At 39.2% G+C, this 18,461-nt stretch overlaps 1 protein-coding gene across 1 annotated transcript in view; it reads right to left on the bottom strand.

Annotated features, from left to right (window-relative positions):
• Positions 1 to 11,033, bottom strand: part of ywhag1 (3-monooxygenase/tryptophan 5-monooxygenase activation protein, gamma polypeptide 1) — a 30,204-nt gene extending 19,171 nt beyond the window's left edge. Inside the window, exon 1 of the mRNA XM_041801616.1 lies at positions 10,797 to 11,033. Within this exon, the coding sequence (XP_041657550.1) occupies positions 10,797 to 10,883 (87 nt within the window). The 5' untranslated portion in view covers positions 10,884 to 11,033. The remainder of the gene's footprint in view (positions 1 to 10,796) is intronic.
• Positions 11,034 to 18,461: the final 7,428 nt, after the last annotated feature.

Genomic DNA, 18,461 nt, shown 5'->3' with positions numbered 1-18,461 from the left:
TACCTGAATACTCATGACTAAATACATTTAATTCAGCACAAATACGGCCACTGAAAGCAGAGACAAAGGTGAAGGTGCAAAAATGACTTTTTTTTTATTGCTAGGATGAAGGATCTACGTATCCCACAATTCACTGAGATTCCTTTAACTCGTTGTTAATAATAGTTTATCAAACTTTAAGGACCTTCCTTCTACATACATCTCTGTTTCAGTGTTTACATTGTAAATGATAATGTTGTAATATATTGTAGTATGGGTAAATCAATCAATCTTTGTTTGTATAGTGCCAACTCAAAGTCACTTCACAAAGAGGGCAGGTCTAGACGGTACTCTTTAATGTGGCCTATTATAATAAAAACCAGCGTTAATCAACATGAGCACAGCACTAGCAATATTCAGCACTATTACAGCAGTATATGTAGCTTTTTACAAAGTCTGCATGTATCGTCATCATCAACAGCTGCCAGTCATTGTTCACAGGCACCAGGCTTCACATTGCTGTGACACTCAAGGATTGTGGGTACTGTAATACTTTGGGTTGATATTGTGATTAAACTTAATTATTCTTAAAAGGGGGTTAATATGTTACTGACTAACTTTTGTCCTCTACAAGCGCACATGCCATTGTTCCATGCAGCAAATGGCAAGTCTACCTTGGATATTTATGGGATTTTACTTCAGGAGTCGGATGAATGAAAATAAAAGAAAATTTTACTTCCCAACCATACTGTTGAGCTCTATGCCCTCACCATCCTTGGAGAAAAATGCAGCAAACAACTCAATGACTTTTTGAGTTTTTGAGAAGATCAAAGTTGGCAGAAGTACTACAACACAGGCTTTTACTACTGTACCTGATCATTGAATCCATATAATGATCCACATCTATATATCCTCACAGCTCCAATAATTTACAACAGCCTATTTAGAGTGGGGATTGAGCGGTTAGTTCAGGGGAGGTAAGATTTCTCATAGATGAACCCAAATGTACATCTCTCTTTATTAGCTTGATGCTCTCACAATGGAAAAAGCCACTGACAGGCCAAGAGAACTAGCACTGCCAATGCAGTAATATTAACTTGTGAAATTATCTATTTTACAGGACAGTGTTAAGTCAAATAGATAATTCCTTTTTTGATGCCAAGTAAGAGTCTTTGCATCCCAGTCTGCAACTTCACATTGTGCTCCATCAATATGGAAAAACGGGCGGTAGTGGCTAAGAGTTATGCACACAGCTGGTAAAAAAGTAGGGAGTGTTTTCAAAAAGAAATTATGACAGATGACCTGCTTGTCTGACTTTATCGTGCTATACAGATTCTGCAAACCAAACAAACATCTGGAATCTTACCAACATGGTAAAAAAAATGTCGGCCTGGCTGTTACTTATGCAGTCAAGTCACCTAATATCTGATGCCTGTGATATCTAACAATGATGCTGCATTACCATTGTTCCACCTCTGTTACTACCTACAGTTCCAGCTCAGCAGAAGGATGACCTTTCCCTGTCATTCATCAGCCTCTGTGGCATTAACAATGTCAGTGAGGCAGTACAGGAGCAAAGATGTCCCACCATAAACTCAGAAAAGGCTACATAAAAGACCAACAGAGACAGATGTAGAGCATGTAACCAATACTGCATCCGTTAGTGATGTTCCTAGCTGAATAATTTTACATCAGTTAAATGCAAATAGGAATTGTGTTTAGTGGACTAGTCTAAAGTTAAGAAAACACTCAAACAGAGCACCTTTTTTTAACACTGGCTCACAAATGAAGTGGGTAAACAACATTAAGTTGGTTTGCAGAATGTAGCGAACGTTAGCAGTGCTAGCAACACCAGCTTTTGATCCTCCTTGTATGTTAGCATCCACATTCCTATGCTTAATGTTGCCACATGATGTTTCATTACCATGCAGGTACAACCATACAGAGACTACATACAACTTTCTCCCCATAGTTTAGATCAAAATAGCACTAAACCATGCTGTTCCTTTGAGATGATATCGGTGCTGTTCTTTTGCTGTTTACCTTGAAGTCAAAGAGTATGACAGCAGCATGGAAGTAGCCATTAAGCAGAGCCACAGTAGCTTCTAGCTGCAGATGGCTACATTACAGTTGAGACAGAAAATTCAACCAGGATTGTTGGCCTGACCTGGTAAAATATAATACAGTCATGGACGAAAATATTGGCACCCCTGGAATTTTCCCAGAAAATACACAATTTCTCCCAGAAATTGTTGCAATTACAAATGTTTTTGGTATACACATGTTTATTTCCTTCATGTGCATTGGAACAACACAAAAAATCCCAAGAAAAAAGAAAAAATTGACATAATTTAACACAAAACTCAAAAAATGGGCCGGACAAAATTATTGGCATCCTTTTTAAACTGTGGGTAAATTATTTTATTTCAAGCATGTGATGCTCATTTAAACTCACCTGTGGCAGTAACAGGTGCTGGCAATATAAAAATCACACCTGAAGCCAGTTAGAATGTATAAAAGTTGACTCAACCTTTGTGTTGTGTGCCTGTGTGTGTCACACCAAGCATGGAGAAGAGAAAGAGGAGCTGAGAATTGTCTGAGGACTTAAGAAGCAAAATTGTGGAAAAATATGAACAATCTCAAGGTTTCAAGACCATTTCCAGAGATCTTGAAATTCCTTTGTCCACTGTGCGTAATATAATCAAGAAGTTTATAACCCATGGAACTGTGGCTAATCTCCCTGGATGTGGACGGAAGAGAAGAATTGACAAATAAATGCAACACAGGATAGTTGGAATGGTGGATAAATATCCTCAGTCAACTTCCACACAAAATCAGGCAGTCCTGCAGACTCAGGGTGCAAAAGTGTCAGCTCGGACCATACGTCATCATCTGAATGAGATTAAGTGCTATGGCAGGAGACCGAGAAGAACCCCACTGCTGACAAAGAGACATAAAAAAGCCAGACTGGTGTTTGCAAAAATGTACCTGTGTAAGCCTCAATCCTTCTGGGAGAACATTTTGTGGACAGATGAGACTAAGGTAGAGCTTTTGGAAAAGCACGTCATTCTACTGTTTACAGAAAACAGAATGAGGCCTACAAAGAAAAGAACACAGTACTTACAGTCAAACATGGTGGAGGTTCAAGGATGTTTTGGGGTTGTTTTGCTGCCTCTGGCACTGGGTGCCTTGACTGTGTGCAAGGAATCATGAAATCTGAGACTTTTTTAAAAAATTTGGGCCACAATGTAAGGCCTAGTGTCAGAAAGCTGGGTCTGCATCATAGGTCATGGGTGTTCCAGCAGGACAGTGACCCCAAACAAACCTCAAAGAGCACCACGAAATGGTTGGAGACAAAGCACTGGAGAGTTCTGATGTGGCCAGCAATGAGTCCGGATCTAAATCCCATTGAACACCTTTGAAGAGATCTCAAAACTGCCGTTGCAAGAAGAACCCTTCAAATCTGAGACCTGGAGCAGTTTGCAAAGGAAGAATGGTCCAAAATTCCAGTTGAGAGGTGTAAGAAGCTTGTCGATGGTTATAGGAAGCCATTGGTTTCAGTTATTTTTTTCCAAGGTTGTGCAACCAAATATTAAGTTGAGGGTGCCAATAATTTTGTCCGGCCCATTTTTTGAGTTTTGTGTAAAATTATGTCAATTTTGTCTTTTTTTCTTTGGATTTTTTGTGTTGTTCCAATGCACATAAAGGCAATAAACACATGTATACCAAAACATTTGTTGATTGCAACAATTTCTGGGAGAAATGATGTAATTTCTGGAAAAATTCCAGGGGTGCCAATATTTTCGTCCATGACTGTATATGTTAACCAACAAGGAATTCTGGTTGCTAACCATCAAGAGATTGGGTGTTTAATCATTTAGCCAGCTAACTGTTTATATCCCTAGTATCTGTATTACTACAAATGTAGAAACCTGATTAACAAAAAAAAGACATCTTTTTAGTTTATCTAAAATTATTCAACTGACGGCAGTAGGAGTGCAAAGTATTCTTAGGCTTCTAACGCTTATTTTCCCCATTTGACTGATATCTGTAAACATATGGATGATGACCCTAAAGCAGCTGTTCCCAACCTGGAGTCCAGGACCTCCGAAGGGGGGTTCTAAAGATCTTATGGAGGTGTGAGGCTTGGTCAGCTCTAGGGTTGTCAAAATTAGATTTGTGCATATAAAGTAAAATCATGACTAAACACTTGATGAACAGTTAATGCAATGGTCTGCACACATGCACAGAGTCATTTTATTAGGGTTTTAGCCAACACAGCTGAATGGATGTTGGTTTTTAGCAACTTTATGTCAACATTTTTTCTGTCAGCTCTAGGGGGTCTCAGCTTTTCTTCATTGCAAGTAGGGGAGCTCTGAGGAATAATGGTTATGTATCACTGCCTTTATCAAATTCAAGGAAGTGCAGTATTTATGGATGGATAACAAGCTAATAAAACTACCCATTTGCTTATTAGCAGCTCGGTTGCTAAGCTAGCAAACAGCCATATGGTGTGTATGAAATCCACTGCAGAAGTCCCGTTTTTCAACATACATTGTGGCATATTCTGAGGAAAAAATGGGAGGGTTTGGTAGGCATTTAGGACATCATGGAGATTCTCATAGGAATGAACAGACTTCCAGTTGACCCACCGTATGTATGTAGAAACAAGGAGTAATTTTCTTTGCTGAAGACCTGCATAGTAAACACTTCATATATTGTTTCATACATAGATACTGAACATATGATTTATTTCAGGAGCAGCTGTAACCTTCTGTCTGTTATTGCACAGGATGAACTTCCACTAGAGAATAATGTATTCAGTCTATTGTAAGTGATGAACAAGCTTGCTGTCAGTGCCATGCACTTCCTATATCAAACACGAGCATTCACCAAAAGGAAGTGGGTATTTGTGTGTGTCTTTGTCAAAAAATTTTTTAAATAATGCAGTCAAACAGCACATCATTCTGCCTGTGGTCAGTCACTTGATTTAAGGGGAACTGTGAGCCTTTAACTCAGATCTTTTCAGTGCAAAAACTATAGCAAATGCTGATTTTGTCAGGATTAAGAAAATCTTTACTTTGTGGCTTTTTTATACAAATGCATCTCCTCATGACTCCCTCTGGGTGTTTTAGCTCTTCACCCCAGCTCTAAGGATAACCCTCATCACCCAGCAGAGGAAACTCATTTCACCTACTTAAAAGTGCGATTTTGTTTTTAACTCACTCCCCAAAGCTCGGGATCATAGGTGAGATTTATCAGAAGATGAAAAAGTAAACGGTTGTCCAGCATTGTATAGATTAGTAGTTTGTGACTAATGTTGCTCTGGGACCATGAATGTTGGTTGTTGGGATTTGCAATACCTCTTTAAGAGCGACAGAGAAATGGGTCAAACCCACATCTGTTAATCTGAATGGGGCAGAAAGCATCATTCAGAAGGTTTTTTTCTTGACCCTTATCCCCGACAGGATTGAGTGCGATTTGGAAAGCGTGCGCTCCTGATGAAAAGGATGGGACTGTCATATGGACATTAATGTCTGGCCTGGGTAGATTATGTATGAGATCCAGAGGACAGAAATAAAGCAACACTGTAACACAGGTCTCAGTGTGAGGTACTTTACATGATCTAATCCTGTACAACTGTATACGCGTGGTTTAGCAGTCATTTGCATTGAGCTCTAGTCTAAGTGGACAGTGACTCTCATGGATTAACTTCTGAGTGCAGTCTAAGTTGAATCAAGTCAAATCAGGTCAGGCATGCAACAATAAGCACATCTGGGTCTGTAAAAGAATGTAAAGGCCTTGTGTGGCTCTCAGACAGTATTTGATCTGCCGCTTTGGAAACTTTATAACTAACTGCATCTTTATACTCACAACTGAGAAATACTAAACATTTTCAGCATGGGATGAGTGGGAAAGGACAAGGGGTTCAGATAATCTAACCATTTATTTCAATGAGTCCTTTCTTTATATTTTAGGTGGAGGATATCAGAATTAGTCAATCTGCACTGGAATGGCAGCAAGCTGGTAAAGTTAAATGCTATGTGAAGCCTGATTTACGTTCTGCTTTGCAGCTACGTTCTACCCCTTGGAGAGGCTGACTTGCAACTCCTCAAAAATGTAACTACACACTGAAATGAATCAGACCACAAGCTCTGTGATTGATCTATTGGGTAGCAATTGGTGTCAGTCTGAGTAATGTTTACAGACTTACTGCGTGTTCTCTATCATCTGGGTTCTAAACTGGTGGTTTGGGACCCTAAAGAGGGTTGCAAAGCCATTGTGAGGGTGTGTCTGGAAAATAACATTACAAATAGTCGATAATATGCTTTTTTATTTTGAAGGAAACGTCTGACATTTTGTTCCATCTCAAGTCTGAACTGCCCTATTTTTGATTTAAAACATTTGGTTAGGATAGAAAAATTTAGTAATTTGGGGCACAATTTCTAATCAAGAGGGTGGTGGTGGGTCTTGAAGCTAACCCTGTTGAGAACTGCTGCTCTTGAGTGACATAAAGAGCTGTGGACCACTATGCAACCAGTTAAATCTACTTTCCCTCATTCAATATGCAGTGCTTCATCTCTCTCAGTGGCCAAACAAGTCCTTTAAATTCCCCCTCAGCTGATACAGCAGCCATACTTCCCATTTCCTCCAATGTCTCCTCTCTTTTCTTTAAAATATATTCGTTATAAACAACAAAGTGTTGTATGCCGCTGAGTACCATAAGGGAGACAAAATTCACTTCAAGAAATCTGAAGTATTTTTTTCTGAAATTATTTTCATTTTATCAAACATAACTTGAAATTCCCGTTCTATTGCATTACAAGTTTTAGAGGGTGAAAATGAAGGAATCTATTTTAAAAAGGAATTGTATTACTACCAAACTGATTGGAAACTTGTTTCAGAATAAAATAGCATATTTAATAACCTATTAGGAGGTTTTAGACAACAGCTTACGTTATAACCTAGCACCTTTGCATCCAAGGTGTAAATACTTAGCTCACTTTGCCATTCACTGAGTTTTTTTTACTGTAATGTTTAGCTTTGAAGTAGCTAAACACTAATATTAGCTGTTGTCTAATGGGTAGTTAATGTTTCATTTGACCTTAATGCCCCAATATCTCTTTACATTTTCACTATTTAATCTTAAAAGGTTGCTGATCAGTCAGAAAGTGAAAAGATGAGTTTATCAGATGTTTTTTATTAATGTGTTGAATTATGTAAAGCTTAAATATAAGGCAACATTTACTAATTTATTAAGTTATCCAGAATTTAAATGTTTTTTTCCTTAACGGTTGTACATCTTACCTCTGGCTGATTCTCACAGTAAAAATGAAAGCAGGGTGGCAAATATTTCTTTGTACTGACAGTCAGCAAACCAGTTTACCAACAGAAACTGGACTGGGAGGAACAAGGCGGTGGATTTAGAATAGACAGTTAGATCTCGGCACAAGATAAGAGAGGCTGCTCTCTCAGGTGTGCTTTAGCACGCTTATCAAAGAAAACAACCCGATCAGTTAGGGATTGAATACCACTGCTGTAAAACCTCAGTGGCATGACTATTTGCATGCCTTGGCTGCATTAGTGTTTAATTTATTCAGGTTTATAGGGTCAACTTTAAAGAGTGGATCAGACTATCTAAATCAGAGGGATGAGACTCCGTGCCTATGTGAATACTATGATGTAGTAGTTTGATTTCATGTGCATGCTGTGGCAATGAGTTCTTTCAAATAGAAATACTCAAAGTTGCTTTGTGTAGTGATGCCTCACATAAAAGTATCACTAATGATCAAATGCATGTGCATGGCAATTCAAATGTAAAAGAAGGTTACACCTGCACACAAAACAGGTTAATAATCACAACTTTTTAACCCACTGATCTTTATCAGTTCATATCAGATCGATCACCAGATGAGGACAAGTGGGTCGAAATGCTGTGATCACTCTTTTTTTTTTTTTTTGTGGTTTGATCACTAAAGGTGGGGGCTTACCTTCCTTTTCTTGCAAGCATCTGCTCCAGTGCCACTGTAACGCAGGTGAAACCTGTTTACATGGCAGGTATTTGAACTTTAGGGCAATTCTGTGATAATATCGTCTTCATTTCAGTATGAGAGTCTGAGGTTTGAATGCAAAAAGACAGGCATAATTGTGTGCAAAAAGTAAAATTTACCAAGTTAGTTGAGTACAAAATACCCCAAGATATGTCACGATTTCATGTATTTTGGAGCAATAACACTTATAAATGATTGATTTATTGTTTAATTGAAGAAAATGCTGTTTTTGTGAATCTGTTGAGCATTTGAGATCATCTCTTGATCAATAACCAGATGTCTACTAAAACTAACATCAATATCTGTGGCTTTTTCAGTAAGTTGTCCAGTGAACCTTGATTTTGATTTCTGGGGCTGTCAAACAAAGGCTAAAAGAATCATGAGTGATCCAAAAATATCAAATCTGCTAAAACTTGGCAGTAAAAAAGAAAACACAACAACATGACACTTGTAAATTTGTGACAGGCAACTAGATGTGCATTAATAATCACTCCTAGACATCTATGACAGACAGAAAGAGGACAAACAGAATCTAGGGCTGCTCAAAAACCTCTGATGTCTCACACAGCTCCTAGAAAATGAATTTGCACAAACATGGATAATGAGTCCCTGCAGGAACATTTCTGCAAGATTTAAAAAAAAAATCTGACAAACCTCTCATTTACTGTTGCAAGAATATCAGAACCAAGCCTGGAGTTTTTTTTTATTCTTAACTCTCTTCTAGATTCAAAAAGGAGAAGGGAGCTCAGTTTGTGATTTAACTTTAAAAAATCGTGACTGGTTGTTGATAAGGTTTAAAGTGCATGATATGTCTTCTATCATAATCTGACAGTGCAAGGGTGAAAAACGAAAGTCAACAGAAGTCCATCACGAATCATTTATGTGCTCGTGGCTCCTGAGTGTAAAACCATGTCGTGTCCTCACAGCCTGCTTATTTGGTTGGGTTGCCACCGGGGTGGTTGCCATGTCTGCAGTGGCAAGGGATTCCCCCCTGAAATGATGGGCGAGGCAGCAGACACACCCCGCTGCCCAGTGCTGCAGAGAGACCGGCTGGGTGAGGGGCAGCTCTCGCTCTGACTCGGCAGAAAAAGGAAAGAAGAGGGGTGGAGCTGGGGCCCCTCTGGCACTACCAGTACGGCCTGGTCCTAGAGAGCTGTGCACAACAGGGCCCTTAGGCACACTGATGGATTACTTGTTGACTCTCATGTAGGAAAAGTCGCTTCTAAAAAATTTTATATTGCCTTCTATTACGCACAAGGCTGTCCTGGGCTCAATGTGAAGCTGTTTCCTTAGTCATGAAAGAAAACAGATACCAGACAGTGTAAGATCAGTAGCATTAATGATGACATTACACATTGTTTCACTTGAGCAAGTAGAAATACTTTTAAAATGTCATATATTGCCACTTAAATGTCATTAGAGACACTAGATAAACTACTGCACACATATTGAGGCCTTTCTCTCCTTCTCACACTGCACAACATGTCCCTTGTCAATCCATCCGTCCCTCTATCATCTCATTGTCCACACAGTGCCCATGCAGAGAGATGCAGCCTTTGTGGAGCTGTGATAAAACGCTGCCTATGAAATGGTGCACTACGGGTGGGCCTGTGCTGCATCTTGGCAGATGCTGCGGCACGCCTCTGTGTGGGAACCTGCTGGAAGAGGTCGAGGACGCAGGGATGCGTCGCGCTACACGGACGGCATCGATTGGCACCGCCGGTCCTTCATGCACATATACTTGTGAAAAAAAAACGAGCAATTTTTTGCTGCAATATGACATCCACAGAGCTTTCTGGAAAGCTGTCCGTCCACCAACACCCACGTCTGACTGAAAGGTGAGCGCTTCGTAGATTTTTGTGCTGCTGCTTCTGCGCAAATCGATCAACCTTCAGCCAACATTGCTCTTCGTCAATGCGCCAAATGTGGAGCAATGGCAAGGACGTTTGATTTTAAACCTGAAAGTGTAGAAATTAGTGTTTTATTGAGTAAATCAATGATGCTCAGCATCATGTAAACCGGAACACGACCATCAGCTCAGCCTACGATGTCACTCTCATCATCATGGTACCACCTAGCCCGTCCTCTGCTCCGCCACTATGCGCATCTTTCAACCGGATTATTCTGGTTCTCCTTCATTTAATAAAAGCAAACACCACCGAGAATGGCGGGTAAACACCGTCTTATCGCCATTTATTGCTTTATATCCCCTCATACTTTGACAATACGGCAGCCTGGTCGTTTGTAAAGCAGCCTGTCGAAAGGCACCGCCCCAAGATCAAACAGTCCGCATTTGAGACAACCAAAATCCACCGCAGCACACCGAAACCCAAACCCACTCATATCATTTGAATAACGGATTTTACCTGCGCCTTGTCCGGTCGAAACAGTTTAATTATCGCTAAAATAAACAGAAAGCAGCGGCTCATATGTGAACGTAGGCTTAACAGGCCTTGTAGTCCTGTTCAAAATGATGTTACCCAAACCGTGTATTAATAGCCCTTCACTATCCTCATAGTTAGCTCTTTCTCATAAGAGTAGTCTTTAATCAGAAGTTTAATACACCATTTTTGTTTGGCTTATCCGCTTAACGGGAAATGTGCCGATACACAGTAGCACCCTATTTGTCTGCGTATTACTGCCTCTCATGCTAGGTTAGCTTAGCGTTTACATATTTCTCTCAGTCACAAGCAGACAACTGAGTTTATTTTCTATAACTATGATTTCTAAAAAGAAGAAATGTGGCTCCAGAGGAAGCCTACTTACCGATTTCATGGCAGCTGCCATATCATCGTACCTCTCCGCCTGCTCGGCCAGCCGGGCTTTCTGCACCAGTTGCTCACGGTCTACCATTTTGAAGGAGTGTCTGTTGCTGTCCGGTGTGTTGCGGGGCTAAAAATTTGTACAATGAATGTTTTAATGCAGAGTAAAGGGGAGCCGGGTCCTCTCGCTGCAGCTGCTGCTTGCTGTCTGTGTGCCTGCCGACGGGACACCCCTCCCCCTCCGAGCACTTTCCCTGCGATTGTGTCACCACCCAAAGAGGCGTGTCTTCAGAGAGTGATGTAACGAGGCAGGCAGTCCAGGACAGTGGACCACAGACTTAACCTACACTACAGTGAGATAATGTAGGGGCTATATTTTATTTAACTTTATTTAACCAGGATTTATTCCCATTGAGATACAAAAATCTCTCTTACAAGGAAGTCCTGGCCAAGACAGCAGCATTTTGCAACTACTTTAGTTAATTGGCATTAGTTGGTAAAATGACTGGGTATAAAAGGAACATTTTAGAGAGTCAGCATCTCTTTTTAGTGATCCAGGTCATCTGGTTCAGCTCAGCAAGAAGAACTGGCTCTTTTGGCTCCCAAACAGCCTTTCATTTGGTACCACTTTAGCTTCACTTGACCTGCCAAATTTAGCAATGTCATGATGTATGATTGATATTCCTGCTTGTATTTGTAACCAATTATGCTGATTTTTTTCAAAGAATGAAAATATCATGTAATTACTTTTGGAAATATACTGTATTTTCTCCCCAAAACATCTTTCAGGTCAGATGAAATAATGATATAAAACAGCTCTAAAAACGGGATGTGGATACAATAATTATTTAGTACAATAATTAACACCTTAACAATAATCTGAGTAAATATAATGTTGATTGTACACCCCTGTACTATATATAATATCATCAAACAATTAAGAGAACCTGGAGAAATCTTTATGCGTAAGGGACAAGGCAGGAGGCCAAAATTGGATGTTCGTGATCTTTGGTCCCTCAGGCGGCACTGCATTAAAACAGACAGGATTCTGTTCTGGAAATTATTGCATGGACTCAGGAACACTTTCAAATCATTGTCTGTTAACACAGTTAACTGTGCCATTCACAAATGCAAGTTGAGCTGTATCATGCAAAGAAGAAGTCATATGAGAACATGATCAAGAAAAGCTGGCATCTTCTCTGGGTCAAAGCTCATATAAAATGGACTGAGGCAAAATGGAAAACTGTTCTGTGGTCAGATGAATCAAAATTTGCCATGGACAGTTTGCACATCTGTTAAGGTACTATTAATGCTAAAAAGTATATAGAGGTTTTAGAGCATCATATGCTCCCATCAAGATATTTACTCTTTCAGGGAAGGCCTTGCATATTTAAGCGAGACAATGCTAAACAACATTCCACACCCATCACAACAGCATGGCTTCATAGTAGAAGTCTCAAGAACCCCCCAAAAGCTAGTACCTAAATACTGCACAGTTTTGTTGTTGTTAAGACTGCCTTCTTGAGGTATCAAACAATGATCAAGACCAGAGCCTCCCTCTGTAGAGCTGGAGGGTTCTGGTTTGGTTTATGTATTAGAAAGGATATAAACTCAGAAATAGCAAGGACTGAAAGGCAACACAGTGATAAAGGGGTTGACACTGGCACCTTACAACAGCCGTTCTCAACAGGGGTGCCGCAATACCCTTGGGTGCCTCCTGGCATCATCAGGGGTGCCTTTATAAAGCTTTATATGAAACCAAGATTTACCATGAATATGCAGGTCACTGGCTATCCTAGGATAAATCTTTCTACTGTAACTGGTGGGTTGTCTGTGGCAATTTGTGTTCTGGTTCAAAACTGTTGCCATGAAATATTCATAAATATGTACAGATTTTCTATTAAGTCCAAAATTGTTGCACCTTTTGCTTCAGTTTGCCCCCTTCCCTGTCCACTGTCCCTCCATCGTTAAAGCTTCAAATAACGTGTGCACTCTAAAACTTTGTAAATTAGCTTTAATGCTCCCCTTATGATGTTGAAGGTAAATCTCCACACACACTGGTACACAGAGATGCTGAGCCATTATGCAGTTATTTAGGGGAAAAAAAACCCACCCCTTTCCATGCAAACTGGCTCTATTGCATTAAGCATGTAATGCAGAGGATGGTAATAGCAAGGCATAGAGTAAAGACTACTGTGCTAATGGAAGTTTGCTGCAGTTTATGATGATGCACAAACTTTCCAGAGATCGGGAAATAATTCAGCTCTGTATGACTCTTTAAAATCCCAAATTGTTGCACCCTCCCTTCAGTTAGCCCCACTCCCTGTCCCCGTCCACCATTACATCACTTCTCTTGTATAACACATACTGTATGCTTACTCCGCCACAATGCCTAAGAGGAGACAGCCTTCTCTCTTAAACACACTAAAAGACAGAAACTACAACAGGCATGATTCTGGTTTTTCTTTATAAATGAGAGAACGACAGAGCTGGAAAACAACTGGACTTTGCTGAAACACACCCACACTGCTCCATGATCTGTGATAAAGTAAGCTCTCTTTGAAGCACTTTTTTGTGCTCACATGAAACAAAAAAACAGGAGATGTGTCACACATTGGTGTCAGAAATCACATGATGTTATTTGCCAGTTGAAGTCAGTGGTGCTGCATAAACATCTTTGATGTGTGTCTGTCTCTGTGCAACCAAACAGTGTGGTTCTTTGTTAAAGCTCCACAATAAAGTGCACACTCTAAAACTTTGTAATAAGTCAAAAGTCACAGCTTTAATGATCCCCTTATGATGTCGTAGGTCAATCTCTACAAACATGCACTGGCACGCAAAGACACTGGGCCATTATGCAGTTATTTGGGGAAAAAACTGCCCTTCCATACAAATTGGCCTCATTGCATAAAGCATCTAGCGACAAGGACTGTAAGAGCACAGCGTCAATAGAGTAAAGATTAGCCTACTGTCTGTGAGAGCTGATGGAAGTGTGCTGCAGTCTTTTTTAATGATGCAGAAACTTTCCAGAGATCAGGAAACAGTTTCACCTCTGTATGACTTTAAAATAAATGATGATAAACGTAAATATGGTTGTTAAATATTTATTTGACATTGCCATTACTAAGATATAACCAGGAGTCAAATCAGTCTGAGGATCCCAGCTGCTCTTTAATACATGTGTGGCACCGTTACACATGACGATGATATGACTGTTGTGGTTGTTTTCTTGAATTGTTCTTCATCCAGATTGGAAACTTTGTCAAAGTGGTGCTTAAGTGAACACATTAATATTAGCATTCCAGTAATTAGATGCATTGTCTGTTACTTTGAATATTTAAGATGGATTGTCAGAATCAGTGTGGGATGCAGGATTGGACACACCTGAACACACCTGAAACACCAAAATTGTCCTATATGCTCCTGAAATCACATCATTGTAGGGGTCTTGCAGTTTTTTCAGTTCGTCAGGTGTTCATAAAGTAAGAAACCTATCAAAATGTGTTTATAAGGTCTACAAGACAATAACAAATTTTATCAAGGATGTAAAAATTGTTTCTTGAGAGTGCTGTAGAGATTTCGTCTTTTAAATACTTTTTGTATGGGGCTTTTCAAAATTTTAAAAGGTCCCTTGACAGAAAAAATGTTCAGAAACACCGCCTTACAATGGGAAGGTTCAGGGTTAGAACCCCGTCTGAGGCCTTCCTGTATGGAACTGGTGTGTCTTTCTCTGGAAGGAGCAAAAATCATCTATTTTTTTACCAAACTGAGTTAATAAAAAGGACATGAAGCAAGCAGTGACTGGAAGAACAGTGGTGCAGTGGTTGACACTGCTGCCTTACAGATCAGGGATCATAGTGCAGGCAGGGTTGGAGCAACAAGAGATACAGGGAGAGGAGACAGAAGAGTAAAAGAGCAATCAGTGAAAATAAGAACACCCACTGCTGAGACCTTAGAGACCTAGAGGTCAGGTTATAAAAGCTAAGTTCTTTGAAACATGCCATCTGTGCTTCCTGAAGCCTTCAACATTCACACACCGCTGACACATTGTTTTTGGAAACCAAACACTCTTTGTGCCCAATCTTTTCAATAGGTGAGAAGTGTTTAACATTTTTTTTCAAATGACTGCTTCTTTATAGTTTCTTAACCTCATGTCTTATTGGCTAGGTCAACTTCAATGTTCAGTTGATAAAGTATAAAGGCACACCCAGGACTATAAAACACTATTTGAGTTCACTGCAACAGGGTTGCTTAGCAGAGGAGGAGTGTTTGAAACAGCAGTGAACAAAATCAAGCGTAGAATTTTTAAACAATAATCATCATTTTTGCAGTATTCAAATATTAAAGTAACTTTCAGAAATGAGAAAAAGAATATTGTATGTTGTTTTACATGTAAGGATTCTTTATGATCTCATCTTCATATCCATGTATCAGGCTATTTATCATATTCCTGTGATTGTACTTACTAGCCAGTCTCCTAACACTGATATGCTGAGTCATGTTTTCATGAGTCATCAAACACGCCCTCTTCAACACGACATTCTGTTTCCACTGTAAGTAGACATAAAATGTTTCTAAAGATCGATCAATCAGCTTAAACTTTGCTCCTGAGCCGATCAGACCAGGAGAGGTAGCAGAAGAGATGCTTAGTGGGCATCTTTTTCTTCTGTTTACCATTTTTAAACTATTTTAAAAAAGCTCTGTGATCCATCGGAGCCAAATTTCCAACTTAAAATATTGTATCCATACTTGTAATTTATTCATCACATTGCTTATTCGTGTTGCAGAATTAGACTTAAGAATCATTTGGCAAAAAAGCTGCACTTCATTTCTCTTGAGAGTGTATGACTCCTCCAGATCAGTGACAGATTCAGGCTGTCTGCAGAGTGGGAGGGAAAAAAGAAAAGAGTATGCTGTGGCTCTGGAGCAGTTTTTTTTTTTTATGTGATTTCTTTTTATCAGGTTTATACATTTTTGCATGTATGGTTGTGAATAAAGAGCGGTCATGTTTTTCTCCCCACTTGGGCACTTAGTGGTTACCCTCTTCACTTTTATCCATAATAATGAAGTAATGTTGTATGATGGGGGAGGTAAGCTGACTAAATTATAACACAATTTTCAGAAGCATGCTTACCGTCTAAGAAGAGTTTCTGATGTCACATTTCTCTGCCCCAAAGAAAGATTCCTTTCTAAGCTTTTCTGAGGATTGCACTAACCTTGCTGTGAAAATAAGGTGGAAAAATAATTCTCTAAGGAATAGCTGAAGATATTTGAAAAGTATACATAGTTGACATAAAAGTGTGTAACAAGCCATGGCTCAGTATTTCCAGGTCATGTACATGTCTGCTGTCCCTGCTGTTATTCTCCATCTCTCCACCAGATGCCCTCAGACTTTCCTTCTTTACCTTCATCACCACATCTGCTCTGTTATGACCAGCCTTGCGGTCACCTGACCTTTCCCACCCACCTGTTTACCAGTTGACTCTTCACTCATCCGTCTCTTCTTATATAAAGATACCAGACCATTTCCTTTGATTCACTTTGAGGTTTCTTATTGTGCTTGTGTCACTTGGACTTGCTTGGCTAAAAAAAAACTACCTGCTGTTGCTGGTTTGCATACCTGCCTATACCTTCTCAAAAGCTGTCATATGAGCCATAAATCTCTGATTACAATAGTCAGCCCTCTCTCCCTGCTTCTAGGAAGTTCACCACACCAGCAGTCCCATAAGAACAACTTTCATGGTGTGCACCCTGCAGAAATTTAGATTCTCATTTCAACCTGTTCAGACTTCATATGTACCAAGGACATTTGGAAACAGGCTGCTACATGTGATTTAGGACAACCCTGTCAAGCAATAGAGGGCAGAGGGGGCTCTAAGAGAGGCCTTCAAACCCTGGCTGAGAGATCCATTCAGTACATTTACATGAAGTTAATATAAAAGTTGAATTTAGCCAGTAAAATAAAAATTGGATTTTTAAACTGCATGTAAACATGTTAGTTTGCCTGAAATAATACTGAAGTACTATTGGCATGAGACTAGTATTACCTAGGGACATCTGATCATTTGTGACGTCAGTGTTTGGTGCATTCGCACGGGATAAGCAAAGTCCATGATGTACTCAAATTTACAGATATCTCTGAAGGAAAACATATGGGTGCTTCATGGCTGCAGAAATGAAATAACAGAGAGAATTTTTATATCTATAGTTCATACAAAAATGCAATGTTGTGCAGTTGATGTTATTCTGTGCTCTATGAATTTGTGATCATTTCACATCCACAATAACTCTCAGCTGTTGCAGCCCAACCACTCAATGTTGAGTGACACATTTTAAATCGTTAAATGTGTTAGGCATGAAATGTATGGCTGAATAATACTGATATAAGATCAGGCACTTGCAAAGAGGAAGCAGAAGCGCTGTGCATATAAAAAGAGCAGCAGTTCGCTGACGCACATTTAAACAGTTGAGTTTAAATAAATAAGATAAAGCCATTTTACACATAAGCTGGAATTAACTGAAAGAGAAGCACTATTTGTATTTGTGTCAAAACTTTGTCAACCATCTCCTAAGCAGCCTCTATTAAATTTTTGAATAAGAAAAATAATAGTAATATCTACACAGACCATAACAAAACATTATCACCACTCTAAATTACAGAGATGCTGATTCACACAGGATTAGTATAACCTGTGGACCTCTGTGTGTGCTTAAATATGGTAGATAATAGTCCTGGAATTTTTACTCCTCACCAACTAACTGACATAGTTGATTTGCACAGGATTGAAACACAAACATCCTGTGCGATTATTACAAATAACAAGAGGTCCCTAGGTAATACTTGTCCTGTGAGTAGGGCTTAAAAGTCAGATTTCCTGAAGTTGGACACCACAGTCAAACCAACGTGGCCTACATGTTCTGCACATGCTCCAAAGTCTTCTTGCTGGGAGGCACACAGCATAAATGCTGAGTACAGTGGAGACTGGATTGCTGTCTGCTTTCAGTCATTACAGTGAGCTAAAGTATAACATTCAAGTACATCTATTGTCAACCAGAACATTGGTATGGAAAAATAAGAACATTTATTTTTTCATATGTAAAAGATTATAAGTTACATTTATTTATCAGGTGGTTTACAGAACATGGGTAACACATAATTTATTTTCAGAACAAAAGATAGTGTATATTCACAAGATAAAGCACATTTATTAACGGGTGTTTTCATTTTTCTAAATTCTTTTGATTTGTGGGTCAACATTTCTCTTCATTTAAATCCTAAAAATGTGCAACTTTATTAAATGAAAATGTCTTCTTTTAACCAAATAATTACAAATTCAGGATATCAGCCAGTATACCTCACTCTATCATCAATCACACATACAATATACTTTAACATTTTGGGCTAAAAAAGATATAAAAAGTTATAAACTTTTTCCATCAAAAAAAAAGTAGTGTATAAAGTATTTTTACCTTATATATTTACTTATAAAGTGCTTAATATGCATAGATAGTTCATAGTATGTAATCATATATTGTCTTATTAGTTGTTTTGTACGATGTGGGTGGTGAGGTAATCCTTCAGCACTGTGAAAGCGGTTATTTACAAAATGTTTACAAGTCCTATTAGTACGCTCACTTCCCAAGGTGGAGATGGGAGTGTGCTCCGCTG

The sequence above is a fragment of the Cheilinus undulatus genome, linkage group 12 (assembly GCF_018320785.1).
Source record: "Cheilinus undulatus linkage group 12, ASM1832078v1, whole genome shotgun sequence".
Classification (NCBI taxonomy): domain Eukaryota; kingdom Metazoa; phylum Chordata; class Actinopteri; order Labriformes; family Labridae; genus Cheilinus; species Cheilinus undulatus.
This window is presented reverse-complemented; position numbering and strand designations above follow the sequence as displayed.